This window comes from Pocillopora damicornis, chromosome 5, assembly GCF_964200805.1.
Source record: "Pocillopora damicornis chromosome 5, jaPocDami1.2, whole genome shotgun sequence".
NCBI lineage: Eukaryota > Metazoa > Cnidaria > Anthozoa > Scleractinia > Pocilloporidae > Pocillopora > Pocillopora damicornis.
Genome location: NC_142674.1, coordinates 5,588,369 through 5,606,825, shown reverse-complemented (window position 1 = coordinate 5,606,825; position 18,457 = coordinate 5,588,369). Strand labels below are relative to the sequence as shown.

Here is an 18,457-nt window from a genome sequence, read left to right as displayed (position 1 = left end):
ATTGTCCCAAAAGCGACTTAATTTTACTTACTCAAGAAAAAAAAGAACAAGACGTCCGCAATTTGTGATCATTTTAATAACCGACATGTTCTCTAAAAATTTACAATTGACGATCGTGGAAACATTACGACCAATTTACAAATAAACTCTTTCATAACTCAATTTAACAACACTCTTTAAAAGTTAATTAATAGGAATAGAAAACAGGTTCAGAAGAAAAATGCTGGTATCTCCTGTGATGTAGATCACCTGTTGGTAAAAAAAAAAATTCGTTGACAAAGACAAGTCGTAAAAATCTTGAAATTGCTGCGTATCACGGTTCTAGACGTCTGTTTATAAAACCAAGGCTATCAATAGCTCGACAATTCCGAGGAATTTTCGACTGATTCCTCCTTATGTAAAAGATACATTATAACACCATAGCGCAAACAGTTGTGCTCTGCTAATTACTAGTGCCTTGGCTGCATAAGGTTTTGTACGACTAAAACCAGAAAAGAGCTTAGCTTGTTGCAGTCACGGTCTTAATTTTGAAGGGAGAGTCTTTTTTTTCTGCTTCTCGTGGGAGTTGAATGATAACGCAACGAAGAATTATTTAACGATGAACATTCAAATAAGTATTTATACAAACCTGCTGGGTACGGTTCAGCACTTTGCATGGTGATCAAGGATTCAAAGTTTCTGATGGACTAGTACCATATGCGTGAGACTGCTCCGCTACGTAAGGTACTTGATGAGATAAGATGAGAAACTCTACGTAAGTGTCAAGTCTAATAGTACTCAATTGCGAAACCACTAATTGTGGCCACACTGAGATTATCACCTAAATTCCTAAGATTATGAATACTCCACACACAGATTAGCAATTTAATTTCTCTAAGTGTAATTTTATTTGCTCAAGTAGTTTTCTTCCATAAATTACTTAGCCCTACAGAGAGGCTATTTTTCTGATAGACTTTCTTATAGAGGGTAGGAAAGAGAAAGTTTCTTATCAACGAACGTTCTTGGTATCTTGTAGAAAATCTCTTTCGTTTTTAAATTTCAAGTAACAATTTTTTTTCTTTCCCCTTTGTATTCTTTTTGTATTCACGCGCGGCGCACGTGATTTCACAAATTAGCCAATCATGTTAATGAACTCTTACCTTGAAATTGGAAAACTGATGTGAACATTTTTCGCGTACTTTTAATTTGTTTTTGTGGATTTTCAGTTTGTTGTTTTTGAGCTCTCGTTCGCGCAAATTTGTTTCCTCTTTGTTTGGAATTTTAAGAAATTTCGGAGTTTTTATTTCAGGCAAATGTTGTGGTTCATTTAACAAGTTTAATACATATTTTCTACGGAGTTTAGACTCTAGCCTCTTTTTCCGTAGACGGATTTTTTACATATCTAATGGCTGGGCGTTAAGAGGAACTATAATGCAAATTACAAACCTGTTGGGTATGGTGATAGCTGTTGAACTTGCATCGGGCCAGATCCAATGTAGTTATGAGGAAACGGATTCTGTTCCGCAGGTATCCAAAATCCATGTTCCATGTCAGGCACGTTGTTTTTTTCCCATGTGTTTGGTCCAACGTTCATCGTTAAAGGAGTTTGCCAGGTGTTGGAAGAAGAGGGCAGTGGAAAGGGTGCTACTCCTGGCATAGGCCCCATAGGATTAACAGCACTTGGATTCTGTACTGCAGAAATGCCCATCGGTGGGGGAGTTGGCCAATTGTTGGGAAGAAAAGGCCTTGGCCATGGTGCTACTCCTGGAAACGGCCCCACAGGGTTACTAGGATGTTGATTCTGTCTCGTAACGACATTGTTTCCTTGGTCTGTGTAAGCCTTGTTCGTGTTTTGCCATGCGTTGGGCATAATGTTAATTGGTGGGTGAATTGGACGAGAGTGAGAGGCAGGAAACCGTACCCTTGGTGTTTCCATCCTGCAGTGTCTCCCTATAAAAGAGAATACAATATCTCTGTTTATTACATAATGGCAACGTATCACGTATGCGTCGCTCTTCTTTGTATTTAGCTGCTTTCCATCTCCTCGCGTTGAATCGTGTTTTAATGACTTTTGTTGAGGGGTATGCATAGACATGTGCTGTATTGCCATACCCTCGTATTCCGCTGTGCTATAACTGTAGTAAATTACGACCTGATGCAGCACTGTCCTTGGTAGCTTTGTTGACTTTCTGGCGTTGTTTTTAAAAGATTTCACCGTGCCTGGTCGAGACTTATTTGTTATGTTGCATTCAATATACGCAGTCCACTACACTGCGTTTTGGCCTAGCAGCTCTGTGTTGGGTTGAATGAGCAAGTTGCATTAAGCTGCATTAACCACAGTAAAACCTTATATTGTAATGAAGCGAGAAAAGCCAAGTAATAACAGTTTCATTGCATTAATTCGCACGCCGCTGACTTAGGTTGAATACTGACAGCTGCGTTGTGTCCCTCCCATCTAAGCTGGGTGGTGTTTTCTTCCATTCCTCTGCATCGTACTGCGCTTGACATTTCTCCGTTGCGTTGGATCACCAAGTTTCATTAAACTGCATCTTACTCTAGACTTTTTATTTCATTCTATGGATACTTAAGAAGCCATATACACAATAAGAATCACTAAAACGTTAGTGCGTATGACCTTAAGCTGCTTTGCTTAGTCTGTGCTCTTTCTTCGTCTGTGCCACTCACCTGGTGGACTGGGACGAATCCTTGGCAGAAGATAGCTTGGTTTGGGATGGCTCCATGGAGGTGCCTCCACTCCAAGCATCTGTGGAGGACCGCATGAACGCATCCGCCGCCGCTCTTGGGCTGTTGGCTTGTCGTAACTTCTACCCATCGATGCCTTTGTCTTGGGTTGCACCTCTTTATTCGGATAAACATTCTGTAGATAAATATATAATGCCACGGGAAGCTTGTTAGGGTATTTTTCTAAGTCAATCACATCTGGAAATTAAATTTTCAAAGGTATTTTGAAACTTCTTTTATGAAGACTGCTTTAATATCAATTGCGATTTGAAAAGATTTTACGCTCTGGGTAGAGATTGTGAAGATAACGATATTCGTTTTCTTTAATTAGTTAAAGTAATGACCTGCTCCAAGAAAAGAGAAGGTTCATTTCAAAAGATTCACACAATCTGCTGAAAATAAACTTCCAGACCTTAGTTGCCGGTCGAAATTCTCTTGCTAGAGGGTTCAATGTGCTCTTGTTGACGCCACTGTGAAAGTAAACAAAACGAAGAGTATGTTAAGTTCAATCGTGACTTTGTAATCTAGTATTTTGAAAGACAGAACTATTCTCGACACCCTTCTCCGCTGTACTCTTACCCTCCAACCTAAAATTCAATCACCGTCTAACATCTCCGTTAATTTTTCAGAAAATTATCTGGGTATGGATTATTTCCCATCGAGCATTTGCAGGTTCTACTCCTTGACCAGACCATGCACCTACACAGTATAATTAATGACAATTTCGGCCATGAAATCTCTTACCTTTCAGAACTGATGTGCGCAATATTTTCACCATGGCTGTCATGCTGGGAAACACCAGAGTTCTGCGTCAAAATTTGTAAAAACATTAAATGGCTATGACTAAGTTATATGATCCTAAGTTGTTGTTTTTTTTTCATTATTCTGTCAAATCTCACATATTTGATTGTTTACTAACTTTTGCAAAGCAAAAATTTATTGCCAACATTAATGCGTTCCCTGTGGATTGTTCTGTCGCAAAAGATCTGTCTCTCGACAAATTATCGATTACTTTAGAACAAAATGGATGCTCTTAATCTACCTTTCTAGAAAAGCATAAGAGTATAAAACACAGTGTGGTCCTCTACTTAAGAACAGAAAGGAGCCTTAATCTACCCTTTAATAAAAGTGGGATAATGTTAAACTTGATGTTACCTACTTTTGTATCCAGGCTCGACTCAGGTTCACAGTCACCGTTGTTCACTTTTTCCACACCAGCACATTCTGGAAGTGGCACTCGTTCAACCTTCTCTTTGCTGCGCTCTGCATCCTTCTCGTTCCCTTTTTCGAGGCCATGCACCTGAACCACCTGTGTGGGACGCAAAACCAAACGTGTCACGGTGATCTGTCTCACACCAACCAATGTCTTCCAATTTAAATTATGGATCTTCTACTAAAGAACAGAAAGGAGACTTAATCTACTCTTTTATAAAAGTGGGATAATGTTAAACTTGATGTTACCTACTTTTGTATCCAGGCTCGACTTAGGTTCACAGTCACCGTTGTTCACTTTTTCCACACCAGCGCATTCTGGAAGTGGCACTCGTTCAACCTTCTCTTTGCTGCGCTCTGCATCCTTCTCGTTCCCTTTTTCGAGATCATGCACCTGAACCACCTGTGTGGGACGCAAAAACAAACGTGTAAAGGTGATCTGTCTCACACCAACCAATGTCTTCCAATTTAAATTATGGATCCTCTACTTAAGAACAGAAAGGAGACTTAATCTACTATTTTATAAAAGTGGGATAATGTTAAACTTAATGTTACCTCTTTTGTATCCCGGGTCGACTCAGGTTCACCGTAACCGTTGTTCACTTTTTCCAAACCAGTGCATTCTGGCAACGGTACTCGTTCAACTTTCTCTTTGCTGCGCTCTGCATCCTTCTCGTTCCCTTTTTCGAGGTCATGCACCTGAACCACCTGTGTGGGACGCGAAAACAAACGTGTCACAGTGCTCTGTCTTACATCAAACATTGTCTTCCAATTTGAATTATGGATCCTCTACTTAAGAACAGAAAGGAGACTTAATCTACTCTTTTATAAAAGTGGGATAATGTTAAACTTAATGTTACCTCTTTTGTATCCCGGGTCGACTCAGGTTCACAGTAACCGTTGTTCACTTTTTCCAAACCAGTGCATTCTGGCAACGGTACTCGTTCAACCTTCTCTTTGCTGCGCTCTGTATCCTTCTCGTTCCCTTTTTCGAGGTCATGCACCTGAACCACCTGTGTGGGACGTAATAACAAACGTTTTATAGTGATCTGTCTCACACCAGACATTGTCTTCCAATTTGAATTATGAACTCCCTACTTAAGAACAAAAAGGAGACTTAATCTACCCTTTTATAAAAGTGGGATAATGTTAAACTTGATGTTACCTCTTTTGTATTCCGATTATATATTGTGTGGGACGTGGAAACAAACGTTTTAGAGTGATCTGTCTCACAAAAAACATTGTCTTCCAATTTGAATTATAGATCCTCTACTTAAGAACAGAAAGGAGACTTAATCTACTCTTTTATAAAAGTGGGATAATGTTAAACTTAATTTTACCTCTTCTGTATCCCGGGTCGACTCAGGTTCACAGTCACCGTTGTTCACTTTTTCCACACCAGCACATTCTGGGAAGGGTACTCGTTCAGCCTTCTCTTTGCTGCGCTCTGCATCCTTCTCGTTCCCTTTTTCGAGGTCATGCACCTGAACCACCTGTGTGGGACGCAAAAATAAACGTGTCACGGTGATCTGTCTCACACCAACCAATGCCTTCCAATTTAAATTATGGATCCTCTACTTAAGAACAGAAAGGAGACTTAATCTACTCTTTTATAAAAGTGGGATAATGTTAAACTTGATGTTACCTCTTTTGTATTCCGACTCGACTCAGGTCCACAATCACCGTAATTAGAACCACAGTCATTAACTTTTTCCACACCAGCGCGTTCTGAGAATGGTACTCGTTCAGCCTTCTCTTTGCTGCGCTCTGCATCCTTCTCGTTCCCTTTTTCCAGGTCATGCACCTGAACCACTTGTGTGGGACGTAGTAACAAACGTTTTATAGTGATCTGTCTCACACCAGACATTGTCTTCCAATTTGAATTATGAACTCCCTAATTAAGAACGGAAAGGAGACTTAATCTACCCTTTAATAAAAGTGGGATAATGTTAAACTTGATGTTACCTCTTTTGTATTCCGACTCGACTCAGGTTCACAATCATCGTAATTAGAACCACAGTCATTAATTTTTTCCACACCAGCGCGTTCTGAGAATGGCACTCGTTCAGCTTTCTCTTTGCTACGCTCTGCATCTTTCTTGTTCCCTCTTTCGGTATCTTGCACCTGAACCACCTGTGTGAAACGTGGAAACAAACGTGTCATAGTGATTTTTCCCATTACAAAATTGTCTTCCAATTTGAATAATAGATCCCTTACTTCATAACGAGATGGAGGCTCAATTTACCCTTTTAGAAAGAAGGAAAATGTTACACTTGATAATACCTCTTTCCTGTCATCTATATCCCGGTTCAACTTAGGTTTACTGTTATTAAAGTTTTCCACCCGAGCGCATTCGCGGTATGGCGCTCGTTCAGCCATCTTTTTGCTGCACCCTACATCTTTCTCGTTCCCTCTTTCGGGCTCATGCCCCTGGACCACCTGTGTGAAACGTGGAAACAAACGTGTTGTAGTGATGCTTACCATAACAAACATCGTCTACCAATCTAGACATAGATCCTTACTTAAGAACGGAATAGAAGATTCATTTAATTTTTCAGAAAAGTAGGAAAACATTAAACTTAATAACACCTCTTTCCTGTCAACTTTATCCTGGCTCAACTCAGGATTACAGCCACTGTTATTTTCCTGGATCGATCGTTCGCCCCACTTGTCAGACTAATTGACTCTGACATTATACCACACTGAAAGTCTGTACTTGGCTTCAATTTCTAAGTATTCTTGTAAAGAGTACTAGTGTTGTGCACTTAATTTGATTTTTCATGTAATGTGAAGAAAAAAGGGAGTTTAAGTGACTCTCGCACTGCTAAATTCAATGGTGATTTTTGTGCGCCTTTTCGAAAACTCTGATAACACTAAATTGAGATATACCTTTTCTACTCCGTCGCTTGAAGTATCCGTGTCATCTCCTCCCATGAAACCCTTCATGATTTCACCGACGGCGAATAACGCCTGCCACAGTGTGACAAAAGGCATAGTCGCAAATACTGATATAGGTTGAGAAAGGTTTGAATATGTCTTTGTTAGTTGACGTCACAGAGGTAATTGATGTTGCGCGTGCGGTTTTCTAATCGTTAATCAGTGAAATTAGCTGACGTTTCGGTACTAAAACTGTTACTGGGGTCATTAAAAAAAAATTAAACGATGACTCCAACTTCAGTCTGTATGATGCGACTCTTATTAAGCGATCACTACTCAAATCCCTTACTTCTGTAAATGTACAGTAAATTAACTCTCAGCAAACGGACACCTTTATCAAGTGGATGTCGTCATCCTTTAAACTTCCTGAGTATCTTATATTATTTTTGTTACGCAAACGGTCACCTTGTTAAATTCAAATTGCATTAGTTTATGTAGAGTGCGTTGTGAAGAATTGAGAACTACTTTAGCTTGCACCTTTGTGAAGAATGTGCTGTGAAGAACTGAGAACTACTATTGCCTGCACCATTGTGTAGAGTGCGCTGTGAAGAATTAAGAACCTCTATTGCCTGCACCATTGTGTAGAGTGCGCTGTGAAGAGTTAAGAACCTCTATTGCCTGCACCGTTGTGTAGAGTTCCCTGTGAAGAATTAAGAACCTCTATTGCCTGCACCATTGTGTAGAGTGCGCTGTGAAGAGTTAAGAACCTCTATTGCCTGCACCGTTGTGTAGAGTTCCCTGTGAAGAAATAAGAACCTCTATTGCCTGCACCATTGTGTAGAGTGCGCTATGAAGAACTAAGAACTGAAAGCATCGAGGGGATACATCTATAAGTAGAACAAACTTTAGCTTTGTAGAGCTCTGATTTGCGTTATTCATACGCATACGGAGAAGAAGGACTTCCAAGTAATATTTTTCATGGCATTACTTTCACATTTATCTCGTAGGGACTTCATATTTTAGTAGACAAACATAAGTTACAAGTTGATTTCCAATGTTTTTTAAAACTCGCCTGAATATATATCTCATATATTTTCATACCACAGCGTAAACATGTTTTAAATCTGTTTTGTTAAACACGGTTTAAAATTGTTTTCTTCATAGAAGCCGCTTAACCTTTTTTTGGCGACTTCAAATTTGCGTGTTTTGCTGAAGTTAATGGCATGTTAGTCCAGTCTACATGCAGGTTAAAGTTAATCATCCCAAAAAAATCAACTCGTTCACAAAAGCAAAATAAAAGATTTGCAACAATGGTGATTTCTCTTTCCATTTCGGATTTTTCTTCCGAAGATAAGTAAATAGCAAACCCTGCTACAGTAAAACTTTTGTCCTCTCTGTAAAGCCCTTCTCTCCGCTGAGCAGTTCCCTTTAATTTGAACAGTTTTATTGACTCGTATCAAGAAAAGCGGATTAACCTTGATGACAACAGGCTTTATTGTACAACCTTGAAAAATCCTACACGGTCATTTTGGAATAATGGCGACAACAGCTTCAAAATACGCGTAAGACTTTCAAAAATTCCCATTACCGCACGATCGCAATGATTCAAACGGTCGGCAATGCTAATATTGAATGAATTTTCCTTACATGGATAAAAATAGCTACGGTGGGATGGGTGGCAGGGTTTTTTTTCATCAAGTTTGCCTTTTTTTCTTAATTCCTTACAGCAAAAAGTGCCCTTCTATAGTCCTGGCGTTTTTTCAGTGACACTTTTTTCGGACTTCAGACGTTGTAGTCCGCTTTCTGATGCTGTCATCGATTTCGTCTCGTATACGAAGATTTTGTTTAAATTCGCACAGTGATCTCGGGTTCCGGACATTCTACACGTTATCCTGAACTTTATTTAAGTAAAATGTTGCGCAAACCAGCAATGATATGACATAATGACATTAAGCAGAAAAAACGATCTTAGACTTTATTTCCTCAAAGTAAAGAAAAAAACGGATCAATATGGGCTGGACCTCTAGGGAAAAGACCTCAAAATCTCCGTCTAGTTTTAAAACAATTATCTTATGCTTCGGAAGGTTTCGTCTAGGCTTTTTCTGTTTTCGGACCCAAGCCTCCGCGCTTCTGGACGCTGTGGTCCAATTTCTGACTTATCGTTCATTATTGGACACTTCCGTCCAGTTTCCAACGCTTGACCAAGTGATCATTAGCATATCTTCTTGGAAGGGGGGGGGGGGGAGGGGGTGAAGGAAGGGGCGGTTCAAGGAGGAGAAGGGAGCATTTTAACTGATTAGCATGGCATGTGTCACAGAGGTATTGTAGGTTTTCCATTTTGTGTTTGACTGCCCGTCCTTGTCAGTGTGCTGCAAATAACGCAAACCCGCGTTTAGCTTTTGATTAATCGATCTTGAAACTTTATATTGCTCTGTAGAGTTGTGACCGAATTATTTAAATTCAGAGGTTCAGTGGTGCACTTAACACGTCAAAACATTTGACTTTTTGTCATCCAAGCTCATACAGAGTCCGCTATGAATGCCCCTCGGGTGTTCCTGGTAACTGGAGATGATTGCCTCTGTGGTCATATTCGTGTATTTTCTCTATTGTCGCTCGGGGTGGTGGTAAGTCCTGCACTCTGTGGTGCTGACGATCACCGTACCTCGAATGCGCTTGACGGTGACCATAAAGGGACTGGGGACCATTCCTTCCCTCGCGCAAGTCTTCGAGCCACGTGCGCTCACCAGTTGTTTTATTGAAAAGGTAAACTTTCCCAGTCACTGTGGAAAAAAAGTTTAGAAAAGAAAAATTAATTAGAAAGACAAACGCCTTGACGAAACTACGTTTCAAAAAGTACGAGGGGAACGGGAATTGAAAGCGTTGATCTTATTAAATAATTACCTCCAAGTACTCGTTTAACATTCTCCTTCAACATTGAGAAAACCTGGCAGTAATAAGTAGTTTGCACAACTCCGTATTGGCATTTTTATTGGTATCATACATTGAACATCTTTTTCAACCATAATGAATAATACCGTTTTTATTAAGGCTTTACAAATACCTGGATCCACAGCTCTTCCATCGAATCGCCTTCCATTGTCAGCAACCTGTACAAAGAAGATATTCACAAAGAATTACGGTGATTAAATTACAATTAGCCGTACAACGTTTTAGGCACGTTAACTTTCCGTCCACCAAATCAAGGTCAAATTTACATAGACTCTGATGGATTCCCGCCCAGAAACAGTAACAGTACACTTAATTCAGTATTATCAACTGAGTTAATAACGTAAATTGGCCGCAGAAGAAGAAGAACAACAACAAGTTTTAAAAGCTGGCGTTTCGACTGTTAGACTCTCTTTCGTGAATACTTACAATTTCTTGGTTTTCCGCCATGACAGGTGAGACCATTTTGTTTCGCTTATCCTTGCCTTTAGAAAGAAGAAAGCTTAGATATCAATTTTTCACTACTTCACATACAGAAATTAATTGGAGCATGAATCAAAAGAAGTTTATAAGGTCCTCAAGGCCCTTTTAGGGAACAATTTATGCCGCCCACTTTCTAAAGAAAGAAACACGTACCTTTGTATAAAGCAACTTCTCTGTTTGTGAGGCCTCTATTCGGCCTTAAATTAGGTTCTCGAGATTCCAGTCTTCGTATTCTGTCGATGTAAAAATCAGAATATAAATCATCATGAAAATGTATTATGTGTAAAAATTAAACACTGCTCGGTCGACAGTGTAAACAGAGATTTCAGATATCAAGAACGAAATTTGCGCTGTCGACAACTTTAGTTTCGCATTGCGAGTTTACGACAGCGTAAGCTGTTTTTCATATAGCAGGTGCAAACAGCAACGTCGAAGGGCCAACTACAGAAATTCCAACAGACTACAACAAAAACACGAACAAAAACACAGGCTAGGACGTTAGCGTAGAAAATAACTGAAAAACAGTTAAGGTAAAGAAAATTTCGCGTATTTATGAACTTCGGAAAAATGAGGCATTTCTACCAACCTTTTCTTTGCCCGCTTCTTCCAAAATACAACAGAAGCAATCGCCACCAACACCATTAAACATCCAAACACTAGACTAACGATACCAACAGTTGTCTTGAAGAAAGGTATTGTTGATGGTATGGTGGGTTTAGTGGCCTTCACTGTGCGAATGTTAAACACCTAGAAAAAAATTTCACCCTCAACAGAGCTTTATGGTGATAGTGTACTTATTACAAATGAAGAACAAAAACTTCGCTCCTTGCAAGTGCAACGGAAACTGTCTAAATTGAATACATATCTTTTCTTTAACTGTTGCAGTTCCTTAAGTATAGATCACTTTAACCCCTGAGAGTGACCAGCATCTAGTTATTCCCTACAGTAATACCCTTGAATCACACAGTTAGGTCATGAGAATAAAGAAAATCATCAGCAAGTAAAGAAGCTCTGGAATGGCAAACAAATTCTCCTTATTGGTTCCTTAAGAAATGTATTGAAGACAGTGTGGAGAATGTGCATACTGATCTTAGGGTGTAAAGGGTTAATACTTCTCTTTACTGAGGATTTAAAGTCGAATGAACTTATTCAATAATCAAACGTCCTCAGACCTACAATTCCAGGTCTGAACTACGAATTGAATCTCCTGCGCTTGGAGTCAGTGGCAACATTCCCACGTTTGGAGTCAATGGCAACTTTCCCGCGCTTGGAGTCAGAAGCCACTTTCCCCGCGCTCGGAGTCAGGAGCAACTTTCCCCGAGCTCGGGGTCAGGAGCAACTTTTCCCACGCTTCAAGTCAGTGGCAACTTTTCTTGCACTTGGAGTCAGTGGCAACTTTTCCCTTGCGTGGAGTCAGAATAAAATTTTTCCGCGCTTGGAGTCGGAAGCAACTTTTTCCGCACTTCAAGTCAGTGGCAACTTTTCTCGCGCTTCGAATCAGTAACAACTACTCCCACAGTAGAATCAGGGAAAGGTTTCACGCGCTCGGAGTTAGTAGCAACCTTCCCCGCGCTTGGAATCAGTAAACAACTTTTCCTGCGCTTAGAGTCAGTGGCTATTATTTCTGCGCTTGGCGTTAGTAGCAACCCTTTACCTCTAACTCCTTGTCATTTGTCAGGTTTGGACTTGGATTTCCATCCTCATCGAGGAGAACTTTCAGAATATCGTCTCGTGTCATATAGTCTTTGATATGCGATAATTTCTCGTTAAGATCTGTTGTATTTCCGGTTGGATTTTTTACAGCATATATGGTGACTTTTAATCTAGAAAAAAAATTAATGAATGTAAAAGTGAAGTTGGATGAAATCGAAAGAATCAAGGTAAACACCAAGTTTCTCTAAAGCATCGATTGAAAGCTACGCTGCTTAGCTGGAGCAAACTTAAGGCTACAACACATTATTTTAAGGCATTCAAATTAAATGACACTAATAGCAGAGGTGTCCAGAAAGGCCAAGGACGCGCATGGTTACTCATGAAAGGCACGAAAAAGAAAAGCGTTATGCCAGAAGTAGGGTACGAGCATGGAAATATGAGTGGATACCAAACGGGTACAAACAAGAAAATTCGCTCTTACCGAGTTTTTGTTTCTCTTTTTCTTCTTCTTGATTCTTCAGTAATAACAGTGATCTCTGAAATTCCTACTTCAGCTCCCAAAAGCTGAGATATTTTCTCCAGAAACAGCTCCCGATTTGCCTCAAATTGTTCCAAACTTATTTCCAGTTCTAGATCAACCATTGTGTTCTCTGGATCAGTCACATCAATTCGAACCGTAATTGTACCACTGGTCAGCGGCGGCGTGCCTTGGTCTGTAGCGCGCAGGCGCAGCACGTATGGTTTCCCTATATAAGAGCAAAATAAAAGACGTCTTATGAGCAAAGACATGTTCCTGATCAAAAACTTGAATTAGTTCTTTTTCTTTAGAAACCTTACAATCACAATCACTTCAGAAGACTTATGAGAATAGTTTACTCTACCGATATCAGCAGATGAAGAAAGGCGAATATTGCCATCGCTGCGTCCCAAAGTGAAAATCGAAGAGGGTTCCAGCAGGCCATATTCCACAGTCCCCGCGTCACCAGAGTCCTTATCTGTCGCAGAGACTGTAACAATGGGAGCTGAGTCGAACGATCGGTCTTGGCGAATGAGTGCATCGTAGAAATCTGCGAAGTTGCAAGAATATCGCAAACGAAGAAGAGTGAATTGAGCTATTTGAAAACGAATTGCATTCCTTAACAACAACTACAAAGAAGATAACTCTCGTTTAAGCAGGGAATTCTTATTCAAAAACACAGATGTTTCGATAAACGCTTTTTATCATCAAGCGGCCACGAGCTGAATTAAAATAATCTAAGAAAATCTGAGAGCTATCGATTGCCTAATAAGGTTGATGACAATGATTGATAACAATGAACAATGTTTATCTTGACACCAAATTTTTCAACCCCATTATGCATACCTTTTCGTTCAAAAATCTTCTCCATAATAAACCATTCTCGCAAACTTATTTCTGTTCATTCTTATTTAAAAATTTGGCCAAAATAGGAGACAAAAAGCTTTAAGAGGGAAGTCAAAAAAATACGTACGTTGACAAGTATAGGAATATCCACAGCAAGAGCTGCTGCAAGGTTAGTGCACTGACCTTTTTTAACAACTGGAGCATTGTCATTTGCATCCTTTATGTAAACAATCAAGGAAACAGAGCCGCTGCGCCTGACAATCCCATTATCTTCCGCGGTAACTGTAACGTTCACAAATTTCACTTCCTCGTAGTCAAACAGGTTCTTTACGAACACCTCTCCGGTCACACTACTAATACTAAAATACTCTACTGAAGATTCATGGGTAATGCTATACGTTAACTCTGCATTAGCGTCACTGTCAGGATCTTCAGCCGTTACTGTTGTAACCGATACCCCGGATTGGGAATTTTCCAGGACCGACGCATTATAAAACGGCTGAGGAAAACTGGGGCTATTGTCATTCTGATCTAAGACTGTTATGTAAACGTTCGTGACGTTTGATAGGTCAAATGGAAATACAGCCGAATCTGAAGCTTTAACGCTAATTCTATACTCCCTAACATCTTCCCTGTCCAGCACTTTGGCCGTGTAAATGGTCCCCTGAGACGGGTTAATTGAAAAACGATCACTAACATCTCCAGACTCGATAGAATACACAAGCTGCGCATGCGTGCCGTTATCATTATCATTGGCCTGCACTTCTCCAACGAAAGTTCCTATTTCTTGGTTTTCTAAGACGAAGAAGGTGTAATCGGCTTTGTTGAACTCGGGGGAGTTGTCGTTACTGTCGCTTATTCTCACTGTGACTTTGGTTGAGGAGTTCAAAGAAGGTTTTCCAGCATCCTCGACACTCACTGTCAAGAGGTATTCCGGGGTAGTCTCACGGTCAAATGAACCTGCAAACGAAGAAATGGTAGAGAAATATATCGATTGAACCTGAATACTTCTTAGATGCTCTACAGAAAACGTCTAACCATAAAGTAACTTAAAGTCACCACGAAGGAAAACATAACAGAAGGCAAAATGAGAACTCAAATTACAGACAAGCAAACTCCCTGAAACAGAGACAAAGCGAGTAACCAAACAGATATTAGCCATCCCTTCGCTCTGACGAAGGGCTAATGCTCGAAACGTCAGCTTTAAAAGCTCATTACGGCAGCAAATTTTTATAAAAAACTCAGTAGATGAAACCAAATTATCTTGCAAAACACCGCACAGACGTAGCATCACAGTTTCTTTAGAAACTTTCCTCTTTTGTATAGATTGGTTAAAAAAGGTAGTGCGAGATTTCAAAGCTAATCACAGAATGTTGTAAAGCAAAACTGATGCACTCCTGGAGATAAACTGTCCACGATCAGTTGGAAACGTCTTTACGATAGTCATTGATAACTCACCCACATTATATAACCTCCCTGAGGATGAATCTATGGCCATGACGTCACCAACGTTTCCACTCACGATAGACCATGCTAGCAGGGCATTGTCCCCTATATCAGAATCTGATGCAGTTACATTCAGAAATCGTGTGCCAACTGGCAGATTTTCAGCCACAGTTACGGTGAAATTACTGTCAGAAAATACCGGTGGATTGTCGTTGATATCCTCGATTGTTACGTTTACAGAAACGGTTTCTGTCAGGGGAGGGGTGCCTTGGTCTGACGCTTGAACTAGCAGGGTATAGAAAGAAATGTCCTCCCGATCTAAGGAACTCTTGATGCTTATCACACCTGTAGAATTTATCTGTGGTGGAGAGCAATGTAAATTGCATTAAAGGCAGAATCGTTTCCAGTTCGATGCGCTCATTAGGGTATCAGAAGAATGAACGATTATACAACGATATAACAAATACGCTTTTGGATTGAGGTGAAATTCCCATTAATCCAACTCAATATTTAATTTCAAGTACACTTTTGCACAGCCATGTTCAGAGAGAAGTCAACTGATAACAAAGACTTCAAACGCAAAATACAATATTTGCTGAAAACGGAAAACCAATTCTGGTTCTTTTTAACCCTTTCACTCCCAAGACCTTACTTGTATTTCTCCTTACTTTCTGCCTTACAATTCAATGATGTTAGTTTGGAGAATTTGTCCTTGGATCAACTAATAATCTCCTAATTGGTATTTAGGTTTATTCTCATCACTTGTCCGCATGATATTGTACTGATATTGTAAGGAGAAATTCGGTCTTTGTCACTCATGGGAGTTGAAGGGTTAATAGGCTAAGGCTAGGTTAGGCCTTGCAGTCATGATAATTTACAAGTCGAGATTTCATCGTTTTCAAAAAAATATGAAAATAATTGTTTAAGTATAGATGTTCTACTCATCCTTGGAAACTCACCTGAAATTGACTCCTAGGATCGCCACCAACGATAGAAAAATCTATTTCAGCGTTTAATCCCTCATCCATATCGTACGCATATACAGGTATCACGTCAGTTCCAGTAGGCGTAGCTTCTGAAATGCTCGTTAGATATAGGGTCGGACTGAAAACGGGCTTGTGGTCATTAGTATCCGAGATAAACACACGTACTGCACACAAACCGGTCAGCGGCGGGGTGCCACCATCTTGAGCTGTGATTGACAAGTAGTAGGTGTCTTTAGTTTCTCGGTCCAGGCCTGACAGAGCGGATATCATGCCAGATGAACTGTTGATGCTGAATTTCCCGACACCATCGCCTCCTTAAATCAAAATAAATAATAATGACAATAATAATAACAATAATTCAAGTTCAGCGAACAAAATGAAAAAAAGGACAAACTGAATTATCATTGGTAATTAAACAGGTGAAACTATTTACAGGGTTGCTATAAAGATTTTGTGTAACCGGACTATGATACAAAGTAGGCGGCACAGTGTTAAACTTTTACACCTGTAAATGCCACAACGGTCGTTAGGTAGGTCCATTGCCTCTTTTTTTTTTTTTTTTTTTTTAACAAATCTGAAGTTTGTTTCTTAGAATAGACCGTTAAATGCTCCGTTTACCGACCTATTTTGAGGACCTTGTAGCTAAAGCTAAATTCCTTTAAAACTGATTCAACTCGATAACCAGGTCTATTGATTTGCGCTATAATTAAAGAAATTCTCTTATTGTTTTCGTACCCGTGATTGTGAAAGTGCGCTCAGCATTGATTCCGATGTCGGCGTCTGTAGTGCTAACACGAGTGACTAAAACTCCCGAGGGTACATTCTCAGGGATAGTGGCAGTGTATATCTCCTGGGTGAAGACCGGGGGATTATCGTTCTCGTCGGATATGTGTATGATCAACTGTAAGGTGGAGGGTGGCAATATGAGTAATTTAGAATAAACTTGTTAGTACATTTACAGATTTCAATAACACGTACCACTGATGATAAACTTGCTTTCCAACATAGGAAATGATGTCTGCTTATTTCAAAAAGTATTGGAACTTCTTACTTCTGGCAACCAGAGAGGCAAACCTAATACCTTTGGAGGTCACTCCGTTCTGTTAGTTAGGGAACACTTTGTTGAAGCTGTCATATCGTAAATAGAGTCAGTTGTTTGTTATCTCTCAGAATACCCGTCTTCCCAGCCCTACTCCCTTGAGAACCCGTACAAAAGGAGTTTTCGTTTTACCGAGAACTTCGCAAAACGCGTTGACCGGGGACCTAGACTCAACATTAAACTGCATCATCAAAAATACTGGTTACAAAGTTTAATCAAGCTTTTTACATCTTTACCAGTAGCTCCCATCTGCACTAACCTCCATACTAGCATATCTACGGTCGCTCTCTTTATCAGCTCTGTCCTTAACCGTAAGGTTCAAGACATAGAGTTCCTTTGTTTCTCTATCTAATTCAGCCCCCACAAAAACGTGTCCCTCTAGTAAGTCCATAACGAAGTCAATTCCTCCGTCCAGGCCGCTGGTGATGAAATATTCTAGCTGACCGTGAAGGCCTTGATCCGAGTCGGTTGCGTTTGCGTCAAATACTTGAGAACCTGAAGAATTCAGAGTCATGAATGTTTGGAAAACAAAGAAAAGCTAACCTTCGCTTCCAAATTGTTCTAGCACTGATTCCCTTTAATTTCGAATTCCAGGGTTTAAAAAAAGCTCTTGCATGCAATAAAACCGGGGCCTACGTTTATCTAGTCTACGTAAACTCGCTCTGGATGCAAGATAGTTCTACGTGGCTCTTCATAAATGAATGAACTAAAACAAAACTATTTTGTAACGCGCTCATAGAGCTGGCTAACCTTAATGAATCGGTAATGAGTGATTCCAAGCGTGTTGCCATTCGAATAAAACTTGTTGAGCACTATCAAGGAGTACTTAATGTACTGTAAACGGTATTTCCTTCTGGCCTTAAGTCCAAGTTGGATAGAGCCATCATTGAACACTCAGTTGTATTCCTTCCTTTCCAGAAGCACTGTTCTCTATGCTATGTAAGTTGCCTCAAGCGTTAATACTCTTTAAAAGACCTTCGGGATCAATATCAGTATCTGGGCAACTGCCCACCTACCCCTCCACTAACCCAACATTAACCTTAACTTGTTGTCAATTGACTGTTGTTGAGTTAAGGGAGGGGTAGGTGGGCAGTTGCCCAGATACTGATATTGATCCGACCTTCGTGTGTGATGAGTCAGTAATTCAATGTAGTGATTTTTTCAGACGATAGATTTTTTGTTTCCTCTCAGGCCAATGGACAATGGATGCAATTCTGCCATGAAATTTTGAAAAAGAAATTTTCGAATAAACTTACCCACTGCTGTAGCTTCGGAGATATTGACGGTGTAGTTGGAGTGCTGGAAGACTGGGGCGAACTCGTTTTTAGCTTTTACATACAATGTTACCATAACAACAGCTACATTATTTGGAACACCATGGTCTGTCACGTGAATCTCCAAGCTATATTCATGTTCGTTCTCATGATCTAGCCTATCATTTACAACGACTCTGTTGTCGTCCAGTCTGAACTTCTTTCCAAAGTTTCCGCTGACAATTTCAAAAGAGAAATTTCCATTTGGTCCCAGGTCTTCATCCGTGCAGGCAATTGCCGTCACGTTTGTGTCAATAGGAATGTCTGAAAAAAAAAACTAACAAAAGCAAAAAAAAAATGTACATCAATGAAAATTAAGAAATAGAAGCGAGATTGTTATCATTCTTATCCCTTTACT

The 18,457-nt window shown here is 40.0% G+C and overlaps 3 protein-coding genes across 3 annotated transcripts in view; all 3 read right to left on the bottom strand.

Annotated features, from left to right (window-relative positions):
* Positions 1-56: 56 nt before the first annotated feature.
* On the bottom strand, positions 57-4,026 carry LOC113667020 (uncharacterized). The gene is made up of 7 exons (XM_089206637.1): positions 3,881-4,026; positions 3,466-3,527; positions 3,134-3,191; positions 2,665-2,857; positions 1,426-1,929; positions 629-726; positions 57-249 (listed from the first exon to the last, which is right to left on the bottom strand). Exons 4-6 carry the CDS (start codon positions 2,810-2,812, stop codon positions 662-664), a joined length of 717 nt encoding a protein of 238 aa, XP_089062763.1. The 5' UTR covers positions 2,813-2,857; positions 3,134-3,191; positions 3,466-3,527; positions 3,881-4,026; the 3' UTR covers positions 57-249; positions 629-661.
* Positions 3,053-8,626, bottom strand: LOC149044834 (uncharacterized). Its single transcript, XM_089207892.1, has 12 exons — positions 7,348-8,626; positions 6,823-6,938; positions 6,217-6,372; positions 5,899-6,066; positions 5,579-5,827; positions 5,274-5,426; positions 4,794-4,946; positions 4,489-4,641; positions 4,187-4,336; positions 3,881-4,030; positions 3,466-3,527; positions 3,053-3,191 (listed from the first exon to the last, which is right to left on the bottom strand). Exons 1-12 carry the CDS (start codon positions 7,397-7,399, stop codon positions 3,053-3,055), a joined length of 1,701 nt encoding a protein of 566 aa, XP_089064018.1. The 5' UTR covers positions 7,400-8,626.
* Positions 8,627-8,769: 143 nt separating this feature from the next.
* Positions 8,770-18,457, bottom strand: part of LOC113667006 (protocadherin Fat 4) — a 33,771-nt gene continuing 24,083 nt past the window's right edge. The window contains 14 exon segments of the mRNA XM_089205816.1: positions 8,770-9,590; positions 9,872-9,917; positions 10,186-10,241; positions 10,393-10,472; positions 10,826-10,986; positions 11,894-12,062; positions 12,374-12,638; positions 12,774-12,959; positions 13,439-14,215; positions 14,714-15,059; positions 15,661-16,001; positions 16,423-16,588; positions 17,046-17,281; positions 18,043-18,363. Of these exon segments, the coding sequence (XP_089061942.1) occupies positions 9,343-9,590; positions 9,872-9,917; positions 10,186-10,241; positions 10,393-10,472; positions 10,826-10,986; positions 11,894-12,062; positions 12,374-12,638; positions 12,774-12,959; positions 13,439-14,215; positions 14,714-15,059; positions 15,661-16,001; positions 16,423-16,588; positions 17,046-17,281; positions 18,043-18,363 (3,398 nt within the window). The 3' untranslated portion in view covers positions 8,770-9,342.